The sequence below is a fragment of the Pan paniscus genome, chromosome 17, assembly GCF_029289425.2.
Source record: "Pan paniscus chromosome 17, NHGRI_mPanPan1-v2.0_pri, whole genome shotgun sequence".
NCBI lineage: Eukaryota > Metazoa > Chordata > Mammalia > Primates > Hominidae > Pan > Pan paniscus.
In genome coordinates, this window is record NC_073266.2 from 25,920,268 (window position 1) to 25,932,685 (window position 12,418).

The window sequence follows — 12,418 nt, forward strand, 5'->3', positions numbered from 1 at the left end:
AATCCGAAAACTCTTGCCTCAGGAGTGGCAAATTACTCAAAATCTAAAAGCAAGAACAAAAAGAATTCTGTTTATAAGTAAATCACTGTACCCCAAACAAAGCTCGAGACAATAAGTGAAGGCATGAAAGGTATTTCTTTAAAAATCAAACCACACTTGCAGAAATGTAAATTACAATGTCAGAGGTAAAAACTACAGTGGAGGAAAATAAACACAGATCACAATCGTAAATTTGTCATGATGAACTATGAGAAACCTTCAAGCAACTAATATATAAATCCCCAAATAGAAAGGAACAAAGACAGGAAAGAAAATTGAAAAATAATTGGCCCAAAAATTCTAAACTTGGCAAAACCCATATTCCCACAGATCCAGGAAGGAACTGTCTGGGACAAAAAAAATAAATAAAAGTGTACCATTGTCATTTTCTTATACCATCTATGATGTGGTATAACATTACTTGAAGGTAGACTGTGATAGGTTAAAATTATATACTATAAATCCTAAATAAACCATTGAGATAGCAAAGAGTTATATATAAAAAACCAAAAAAGAAATATGAAATCAAATCATAGAAAATAGCTGATTAATCTAAAGGAAAGCAGAAAAAGAAGGGGAACAAATAATAGCGAGACTAACAGCAATCAAACAGCACAATGACAGACAAACTTAACTATATTGAATATCACATTATAAATGAAACTGGTCTACAAGCCTCAATTAAAATGCAGACTGACAGATTCTATAAGAAAGCAATACCCAATTACATGCTGTCTATAAGAAATGTACGTTAAATGTAAAGACACAAATCGGCTGCAAGAATAGAAAAAGATACGTGCTAACACTTGACAGAAGACTACTGAGAAGAAATGGTTCAATTAATATCAAAGTAGATTTCATAGCAGAACAATTTCCAGCAATAAATAAGGTCACGTCACAATGATAAAAGTTTCAGTTAATCAAGAAGATATAATAGTCCTAAATGTTTATGCCCCTAATAACATAAGAAATTCAAAGCACATGAGGCCAAAGTAGATAGAACTATAAAAAGAAATAGACAATTTCTAGGTAATCTGAGGTTTCAATACCCTTTACTCAGGAAGTGATAGAACAAGGAGGCAGAAAATTAGCAAGAATAGAGCAGACTTAAACAACACCATGCCTTTCAAGTACCTATGGAACACTTGCCAAAATAGACAATATTTTAGGCCATACAATAAATCTCATTAAAAAGATTAAGTAAAAAGAATGTAAGTCATACAAAGTACATATCCTGACCACAAATCAATGATATTAGAAACCAATAACAAAAATAATGCTAAGAAATACTCAAATACATGAAAACTAAGAAACACACATCTAAATAACCCTGGTTCAAAGAGATGATGAAAAAAGAAAATATTTTGAACTGAATAAAAATGAAAAAATAACATATCGGGGTTGGTAGAATGCAGCAACAACTGCACTTAAATACAAAATTTTTAGCACTGAATGTCAATATTAGAAGAGTCTCAAATCAATAACCCTGACTTCTACCTTAAGAAAATGAAAATAAATAAATAAATAAATAAATAATAAAATAAGAGAATTAAACCCAAAGCAAGCAGAGGGATAAAAAACAAAACCACCTGCTGTGGTCTGAATGTGTTCTCAAAAGTTTATACGCTGAAACCCAATCACAAGGGCGGATTTTTAGAGGTAGTCATATCATGAGAGCCAAGCCCTCCTGAATGGGATTAGTGTTCTTACACAACACACCCCAGAGAGCTCCTCCGCCCCTTCTGCCACGTGAGGACACAGAGAAAAAGAACACATCTATGATCCAGGAAGGTTCCTTACCACACAGCAAATTTGACAGCACCTTGACCTTGGACTCTGCAGACTCCAGAACTGTAAGAAATCATTTTCTACTGTTTATAAGCTACCCAGTCTATGGTATTTTGTTATACTATTGGTTTCAGAAAAAAAAAAAAAAAGGAGATCAGCAACACCAAACACTTTGGGAGATTGATAAATGTGAGAAATCTCTATTTACCCTGGCTGATCAGGAAGAAGAGAAAATACAAATTACTAATTTCAGAAATGAGTAATGTCACATGATTACAGACTGTACAGATACAAAAAAAAACCAAGGTGACATTATAATTTTTATGTGTAAACATGACAAAATAGATAAAATTAACAAATTCCTTAAAAGGGAAAATTACTAAATCTTAACCAAGAAGCAATAAATAACCTGAATTGCCCTAAATATAAAAAATAAACTTCAGTCATAGCTGAGGACCGTCCTAGAAAAAGAAATTCAAACTCAGCTAGCTATGGCAGTGAACTCCACTAAACATTTTCAGAAGAAATAATACAATTCAACACTAACTCTCCAAAAAGAAACAAAAAAGAGTACACCCCAACTCACTCTTTAATGTTAGCATTACCCTGAACCAAAACCAGACAATGATATTACCAATAAAAAAAACTCCCTCATAAGCGTGAATGTAAAAATTCAACCAATTTGTGAAACAACCAAGACATCCTCCAATACGTGAATGAATAAACTGTGGTTAAACAGCCAAACAATGGAATATTACTCCATGCTAAAAAGATATGACAAATCAAACCATGAAAATACATGAAGGAACCATACATGCATATTACCAAGTCAAACAAGTCAACCTAAAAAGGCTACTTTCTTTTTTTTTTTTTTTTTAAGACACAGCCTTACTCTGTCTCCGAGACTGGAGTGCGATGACACAAACTTGGCTCACTGCAACCTCTGCCTCCCAGCTTCAAGCGATTCTCCTGCTTCAGCCTCCTGAGTAGCTGGGATTACAGGCGCCCGCCACCACACCCGGCTACTTTTTGTATTTTTAGTAGAGACAGGGTTTCGCCATGTTGGCCAGGCTGATCTTGAACTCCTGACCTCAGGTGATCCACCCATCTTGGCCTCCCAAAAGTGCTGGGATTACAGGCGTGAGCCACCGTGCCCGGCCTAAAAAGGCTACTTTCTGTATGATTCCAACTCTATGACTTTCTGGAAAATGTAAAACTATGGATATGGTAAAAACATCAGTGGCTGCCAGAGGATGAGGGACACCAGGAAAGGATACACAGGCAGAGTACTGAGGATTTTTAGGGAGGTGAAAATAATGTATATGACACGCATATATGTCAGTGTACCTTAAGACCAAACCCATACGATGTATAGCACCAGTGTACAATGCACACTACGGGCTGCAGGTGATTCTGATGTGCCAATGTAGGCTCATCCATTACAGCAACTGTACCACTAAGGGGAGGGTTACTGATAAGGAGGGAGGCTACATATGTGTGCAGGTAGAGGGTATTTGAAAAATCTCTGTACCTTCCTCTCAATTTTGCTGTGAACATAAAACTGGTCTGATAAATAAAGTCTTTATAATAAACCAATAAAGACTTTATCATAACTTCTTTAGCAAATTGAATCCAACAGTATAATAAAAGGACAATACATCATAAACAAATGGGGTTTTTTCCCAGGACTGCAGGGTTGGCTTAACATTCAAACATCGTTGTTATTTGCCAGATTAACAACGGAAAACAGTAGATCCACAGAATCATCTCGACAGATACAGGCATTTGATACAATTCAACACTCATTGCTGATTTTGTAAAAATGAAAAAGTCTCAGCAAAATAAGAATCCAGGGACCTTCTTCAGCATGATAAAGAACATCTATGATGAACCTACAGCTAACATGTATCATGGTGAAAAACTGAATATGTTCTCCAGAAGATGAAGAACAACACAGGAATGTCTGCTTTCACTGCTTTTATGCAGCATTGTTCTGAAGAGTCTAGTTAGTGCAGTCAGGTAAGAAAAAGAAATAAAAGTCATCCCAGTTGAAAAAATAAATAAAACTGTCTTTGTACACAACCATGACCACACAATAGGTTTACGTAAACTCTAACCTGTGGGCCAGCTTTTTGTCTTCGTCAATGAGCACAGCTGTGTTCATTAATTGTACAGGTTGTCTAGGGCCGCTCTCATATTACAATGGCAGAGTCTATCAGCTACAACAGAGACCCCTTTTGCCACAAGTCTTTAATAAGAGGGTACTTTGAGAAAGAAAAGGTTTGAAAATCTTTGGTCTATGTAGAAAATCTGATCAAATCTACCAAGAATTAATAAGTGAGTATTATTAGTACCAGGACTAATAAGTGAGTTCAGTAAGATTGAAGTATGCAAAACCAACATACAAAAATCAACTGTATTTCCATACACTCGTGATAAACAATCAGACTAAATTTTTAAGCATATGATTTACAACTACATCAAAAACTGAAACAGAGATAAATCTGATAAACTATAGAAAGACGTATACACTAAAAACTACAAAATATTACTGAGAAAATTAAATATGACATATAAATGCAGACATCCATTTTTTTAAAGAGTAGGAAGATTCATTATTGTTAAGAAGTCAATTCTCCATAAATTAATCTATAAATGCAACACAATTCTAACCTAATGTCCAACAAGCCAGCACTCGTTGGACATTTTTAAATGACGAGGTGATTCTAAATTTTTTTAAATTGACAAGCTGATTCTAAAGTTCACGTGGAAATGCAAAATCTAGCATAAGCAAAACACAACAAAGAATAGAAAAATCAACTTCAACAATTATTATACATCAACAGTAACCAAAACAGTTGGCCACTGGTACAGGATGAATATCCCTTATTAAAAATGCTTGGGACCAGAAGTGTTTCAGGTTTTGGATCTTGGAATATTTGCATCTACATAATGAGATATCTTGGCGATAGGACCCAAGTCTAAACACAAAATACTATTTCACAAAGACAGATGGTAATTAAAAAAAACTTTTAATAATTTTGTGCATGAAACAAAGTTTGTGTATACGAGGTGAACTTGTTTAGTCATTAGGATCATGCATATTAACCACACCCATAAGAATGGCTACAAATAAATACTGCAATACTTAGTGTGACAACACAGTAACCGCAACTGTCCTGTTGTGCTGATCAGATGGAAATGGTACACTTTTTTTGAAAACAATTTGGCAGCTTTTTCTAAAAAGGGAACATAAAGCAGCATAGGACACTTTTGTGGGTTATGGATAACTATCTTGATTATGGTGACACTTTCACACGTGTATCTATCTGTCAAAACTTATCAAACTATACACTTTACATATGTGCACTTTAACATGTATCAGTTATACCTCACTGAAGCTACTGATTGTAGGAGCAAACACCTGGGGCACTGGCTGTGACACACGGAGAAACAAGGGTATGGAATGAAGCAGTATAAAGCTAGAGCATTGTCATCTTTACCTTATAGCAATGACAAGTGGCAGTTGGGTGTTAAGCAAGCAGGTAACATGATCAGATGTGAATTTTAAAAATGTATATAATTATGATTGCAGAATAGACCATGGCTTTGGAAGGTGGGGCAGTAGGGAAAAGAGGTGTAAGGTTATCACAGTATTCCAGGTACAAGGTAATGACAACCTGACCCTGGGTAAAGGCATAGAGGAGAAGCAGAGTCAACAAATAGATTGGGAGTGTCATTCACACTGAGAAAGGTACAGTGGAATGATCACAGCTCTTTGGCTAAGAGTATACAAGATAGAGTAGTTCTCATTCTATGTTCACAAGAAGCATATTTCCGAGATGAACATCCCTATAACACATCAGTGTTCTATGGTGCGGTGCTAAGCAATATGTGCATACATTACTATAGGATAGGGAAAGAGCCTTATATTTATGCATTGGTCCTACCTTTACACTCCATTCCACTTTGTTCAATGAGTAACATAAAATTCTCATCATCAGAGTAAGGCAACTCATCATCCTCTGAGGTTTTTTCAGATGACCCAGTTATGTCATTAAGGTCATCCCTGAAATATATTTGGCTTTTAACCTATAAAAGAAATAACACTGTTTCAAAATGCCCTTGAAATATTTATAGCACATACTAAATATACACCAGTGGGAATTATCCGTCTTTTTACATGAGCAAAAACACAGGTACTTCTTAAAATAACTGACTTTGGTTAAAAGGGTGCTTTTATGAATGGTTACTGCTGCTTTATCAAAGTCAATGTCTTTACAGCAAAAGATTTTCTGTTTTTTACTGTGATCTTTTTTAAGGTATGTTCAACAGCATTCTTGACAATTTACTTTTATAATACCTTGCTCTTTTCATTAGAGGTTTTCCTTGCAAGCCTAAAAAAAAAACCAAAAAACTCCAATCAGGCAAATAGTAAATATGTAAAATACAAAGAATATCTAAAACTTTTTTATATAAAACCTCTGTGTTTGTAGTTTCTCTCTCTTATTTATAATGCTTACAGGTAATGTTTTTACAGGTGATGCAAAATACAATTTTTTTTTACAAGGGGAAAAACTAAATGGAAAGGGTAGCACTACAGGACAAATGAAATATATTAATATCAAAAAATTAAGTTTAAATCAAGCTTTCTGATCATCAAAGACAGAAAAAAAACATGTTATTTGCAGTATTTGATTAAAAAAATATGTATCCTGGGGTTTTGCCCTTTTCAACACAAACAAAGTTTTACTGGCACTAAGACCTATTTGATAAATATTACTTGTGTAACAGAATCCCTTTTTTAATGATAACGCTAGCTAGCCTTTTCGGGACATACTGCGCAAGTACTGTGCACTATTCTAAACACTGTACATGTATTTAAGTCATTTAAATCCTCCCAGCAATTCTGTAAAGTAGGTAACATAATAGATATTTTATAAAGAAAGAAACTAGGCACAGAAAGGCCACATAACTTGCCCAAACACATAAAACTGTTCAATAGCAGACTAAGCATTCAAACCCAAGAACTCTGGCTCCAAAACATGCGTTTCACAATATGCTATGAAAGTAATATTTATTTTCAAGTAATATGATAGCAGATGAATTCATATTATCTTTCCATTTGTGAATATAAGTAATAATGTCTGAATCTTGTAATATTTTAAAAATAAGATTTTAACCTTGGCATTTTTTTTAAGTTCAGTGGTACAACTGCAGGTTTGTTGTATATGTAAACTTGTGTCACGGGGTTTTGTTGCAGATTATTTCATCACACACGTATTAAGCCTAGTACTCATTAGTTATTCTTCCTGATCCTTTCCCTCCACTCATCCTCCACTCTCCATCTTCCAGAAGGTGCCAGTGTGTTTTGCTCCTATCAATGTGTCTATGTGTTCTCACCATTTGGCTCCCATTTTTGAGACAGAACATGTGGTATTTGGTTTTCTTTTACTGTGTTAAATTGCTAAGAATAATGGCCATCAGCTCCATCCATGTTCCACCAAATGACATGATCTCATTTTTTATGGCTACCTAATATTTCCTGGTATATATGTACCACATTTTCTATATCCAGTCTATGAGTGATAGGCATTTACTTTGATTCCAGGTCTTTGCTATTGTGAATAGTACTGCAATGAACATATGCATGTGTCTTTATAACAGAATAATTTATATTCCTTTGGGTATATACCCAGTAATAAGATTGCTAGGTTGAATGGTACTTCTGTCTTTGAGGAAATGCCACACTGTTTTCCACAATGGCTGAACTAATAGTAAACACTCCCACCAACAGCGTATACGCATTCCTTTTTCTGTACAACCTCACAAGCATCTGTTATTTTTGTACTTTTTTTTTTGAGACGGAGTCTCAGTCTGTCACCCAGGCTGGAGTGCAGTGGCGTGATCTTGGCTCACTGCAACCTCCGCCTCCCAGGTGCAGGCAACTCTCCTGCCTTAGCCTCCTGTGTAGCAGGGATTATAGGCGAGTGCCACCACGCCAGGTTAATTTTTGTATTTTTAGTAGAGACGATGTTTCACCATATTGGTCAGGCTGGTCTCAAACTCCTGACCTCGTGATTCATCTGCCTCGGTCTCCCAAAGTGGTGGGATTACAGGCGTGAGCCACCATGCCCAGCCTGGACTTTTTAATAATAGCCATTCTTACTGGTGTTAGATGGCATGTTAATAGGGGTTATGATTTGCATTTCTCTAACGATCAGTGAAGTTGAGCTTTTTTTCCATGTTTGTTGATCTTGTGTATGTCTTCTTTTGAAAAGTATCTGTTCTTGGCCTGGAGCAGCGGCTGACATCTGTAATCCCAGCACTTTGGGAGGCCAAGGTGGGCAGATTACCTGAGGTCAGGAGTTCGAGACCAGCCTGACCAACATGGCAAAAACCCATCTCTGCTAAAAATACAAAAATTAGCAGGGTGTGGTAGGGCATGCCTGTAGTCCCAGTTACTCAGCAGGCTGAGGCATGAGAATCACTTAACCCGGGATGGGGAGGTTGCAGTGAGCGGAGATCACAGCACTGCACTCCAGCCTGGGAGACAATGCCAGACTAAAAGAAAAAGAAAAAAAGAAAAGTATCTGTTCATGTCCTTTGCCCACTTTTTATGGGGTTTTCTCTTGTATTTAAGTTTCTTACAGATGTTAGATATCAGACCTTTGCCAGATGCATAGTTTGCAAAACGTCTTCCCTTGTGGAGGTCGTCTGTTCAGTCTGATGACAGTTTCTTTTGCTGTGCAGAAGCTCCTTAGTTTAATTAGATTCCATTTGTCAATTTTTGCTTTTGTTGCAATTGCTTTGGCATCTTCATGATGAAATCTTTGCCGGTGCCTATGTCCAGAATGGTATTGCCTAGATTGTCTTCCTGGGTTTTTATAGTTTTTGGTTTTACAGTTAAATCTTTAATCCATCTTGAGGTAATTTTTGCTTATGGTGTAAGGAAAGGGTGAAGTTTCAATCCTCTGCATATGGCTAGCCAGTTATCCCAGTACCATTTATTAAATACGGTCCTGTCCTTGTTGCTTTTTGTCAGGTTTGTTGAAGATCAGAGAGTTGCAGGTGTGTGTTCATATTTCTGGGTTCTCTATTCTGTTCAACTGGTCCATGTGTCTGTTTTTGAACCAGTGCCATGTTGTTTGGTTTCTGTAACTCTGTAGTATAGTTTGAAGTCAGGTAGTGTGATTCCTCCAGCTTTGTTCTTTTTGCTGAGGACTGCCTTGGCTATTCACACACTTTTCTGGTTCCCTATGAATTTTAAAATAGTTTCTTGTAGTTCTGTAAAGAATGTCAATGGTAGTTTAATAGGAACAGCATTGAGTCTACGAAATGCTTTGGGCAGTATGACTTTTTTTTTTTTTTTTTTTGAGTTGGAGTCTTGCTGTTGTCGGCCTGGGCTGAAGCACAATGGCATGATCTCTGCTCACTGCAACCTCCGCCTCCTGGGTTCCAGCAACTCTCTTGCCTCAGCCTCCCAAGTAACTGAGATTACAGGCGCCTGCCACCATGCCTGGCTAATTTTTGTATTTTTAGTAGAGGCGGGGTTTCACCATGTTGGCCAGGCTGGTTTCAAACTCTATCTTTGAGCAGTGTTTTGTAGTTCTCCTTGTAGAGATCTTTCCCCTCTCTACTTAGCTGTATTCCTAGGTTTTTATGTTGTTGTTTTGGTGGCAATTGTGAGTAAGAATTAGTTCTTGGTTTGGCTCTTCACTATCGTTGGTCTATGGGAATGGTACTAATTTTTGCACATTGATTTTGTATCCTGAGACTTTCCTCAAGTTGTATCAGCTTAAGAAGATTTTGGGCTCACACTATGTGGTTTTCTAGGTATAGGATCATGTCATCTTCAAACTAAGATAGTTTGACTTCCTCTCTTCCTACTTGGATGCCCATTATTTCTTTCTCTTGATGGATTACCCTGGCCAGAACTTACAATACTACGTTGAAAAGAAGTGGTGAGAGAGGGCATCCTTGTCTAGTGCCACTTTTCAAGGGGACCGCTTCCAGCTTTTGCTCATTCAGTATGACGTTTGCTGTGGGTTTGTCATATATGGCTCTTATTATTTTGAGGTATGTTCCTTCAATAACTAGTTGAGAGTTTTTAACATAAATGTTGAATTTCATCAAAAGACATTTCTGAATCTATTGAGATGTGATTATCTCAATAATAAACAGAATAATTCTGTTTATTTGATTAATTACATTTATTGATCTTTTTTTTTTTTTGAGAGGCAGTCTCGCTCTATCACCAAGGCTGGAGTGCAGTGGTGCAATCTTGGCTCACTGCAACCTCTGCCTCCCGGGTTCAGGCAATTCTCTTGCCTCAGCCTCCTGAGTAGCTGAGACTACAGGTGTGTGCCACCACGTCTGGCTAATTTTTTGTATTTTTAGTAGAGACAGGGTTTCATCATGTTAGTCAGGATGGTCTCAATCTCCTGACCTCATGATCCGCCCACCTCAGCCTCCCAAAGTGCTGGGATTACAGGCGTGAGCCACTGTGTCTGGCCTATTGATTTGCACATGTTCAAACAACCTTGCATCACAGGGATGAAGCTAAATGCTCACATCAAAAAGAAAGATCTTAAGTTCACAACCTAATGTCACAACTAAAACAACTAGAAAGGCAGGAGGAAAATCTAGGTGAGTGACTGACATTCTGAAAGCCAAGTGAACAAAGTGATATGGTGGAGAAAGTTCTCCATGGGGTCAAATATTGCTGATAGGTTAAATAAAATGAGATCTAAGAAATTATGTCTAGATGTATTACAGTGAAAAAATGACAAGCTTGAGAATAACAACTTTGGAGGAGCGGTGAGAGTGAAAATTACAGCAGTGAGTTCAAGAGTGAATGGAAGGGAAGGTTGAGTCCATGAGTACAGACCGTTCAATTTCAAGGACATCATACCTAAGTGGCATTATCGTGGATGACCTAATTTTCTTCTTGTTCAGCTGTATTTCCCAATACTTTTATAATGATTAATTACCTAGTATGTTTTAACACCTTAAGCATTTAAAAAATTATACACATATGGCATTTTTATAAGCCAGACCATGGTATAAATGAATAAAGCCATAAAATTATAGAGCATTTCTAGATTATATAAAAGTGATTATCATTTTGCTCATGCTTATAAAGACCACAGAAAGACTAATGATTTCAAGGACAGTATTTCTTACTTGAGAAAACTCACCCAACTCTGAGACATTTTATACTCATCAAATACACAAAACAATTAGTCATACTAAAATACTCAATTCTGTAACAAGAATAAAAAGTGACAATGCAAAAATATCTTATTTCGTAAACTTAATTTTTGTAAATTATACAATATGAAGTCACTAATGAAAAATATGGTGTGGTGCATACTTTTCAAAGGAAGACTAAAGACATGCATTGAGAGTGCCTCTAAACAGGAAATACACTGCATTGGCAGCACCTTGGTTTTAAGCACACAGGTCAGCAAATTAATAGTGTGTGCCAAATTCAGCCTACTACCTGTCTGTCTGTTTTTTTTGTTTTTTTTTTTGGTAACAGTGAAACCTATTCATTTATTGAATGACAGTAATTCATTTATCGAGTGACAGAGTGACACCTATTCATTTATTGTCTATGAAAGATGTTGGACTACAACAACACAGACCCTGTGGTCCATAAAGCCTAAAATTGTTACTATCTGGTTCTTTACATAAAAAGTTGGCCAACTCCTGGCTTGGTAGATCAAAGGTCCTTTGATATACTTCGATAACGTTTAGCAATATTGTAAATATTTATATAAAATATGGATCCCCATGTACAATCCCTTGGCAATATTCAGATTATTATAAAGGTCCAATATGTGAGCACTTTTGCATTGAGAAAAACAACAATTTTATAACTAACGATTATGTTGGTAACAAAGTGCCAACATAGCATGTAGCTTCCTTTTCTAACTCAGTAAACACTACAAGTATTAAGATCATACAGTATTGTATTCCGACAAAATTTGCTTAAGAGAGTTGGTACTTGCAGAGTGGGGTACTGCTATAAAGATAACCTGAAAACGTGGAAGAAACTGGAACTGGGTAACGCACAGAGGTTACAACAGTTTCGAGGGCTCAGAAGATGACAGGAAGATGGAAAATTTGGGAATTTCCTAGCGACTTGCTGAATGGTTTTGACCAAAATGCTGATAGTGATACGGACAATGAGGTCCAGGCTGACATGGTCTCAGATGAAGATGAGGAAGTTATTGAGAAACTAAAGTAAAGGTCACTCATGCTATACTCTAGCAAAGAGACTGGTGGCATTTTGCCCCTGCCCTAGAGATCTGTAGAACTTTAAACTTGAGAGAGATGATTTAAGTATCTGGCAAAAGAGATTTCTAAGCAGAAAAGCATTCAAGATGTAAACTAGCTTATTCTGAAAAGCATTCATGTAGTCACAAAGATGGTTTGAAATTGGAACTTATGTTTAAAGGGGAAGCAACCATAAATGTTTGGAAACTTTGACGCCTGACTATGGGGTAGAAAAGAAAAACCTGTTTTCTGGGGGAGAAATTCAAGCCTCCTGCAGAAACTTTCATAAGTAACAAGGAGCTAAGTG

General features: G+C 36.6%; 1 protein-coding gene across 2 annotated transcripts in view; it reads right to left on the minus strand.

The window, feature by feature from the left end:
• Positions 1-12,418, minus strand: part of ANKRD62 (ankyrin repeat domain 62) — a 47,029-nt gene that overhangs the window by 17,870 nt on the left and 16,741 nt on the right. For both annotated transcript variants that reach the window (XM_034943591.3, XM_063597292.1), the window contains exons 9-10: positions 6,191-6,224; positions 5,778-5,919 (exon numbers count right to left, since the gene is read on the minus strand). In XM_034943591.3, coding sequence (XP_034799482.1) covers positions 5,778-5,919; positions 6,191-6,224 — 176 coding nt within the window. The remainder of the gene's footprint in view (positions 1-5,777; positions 5,920-6,190; positions 6,225-12,418) is intronic.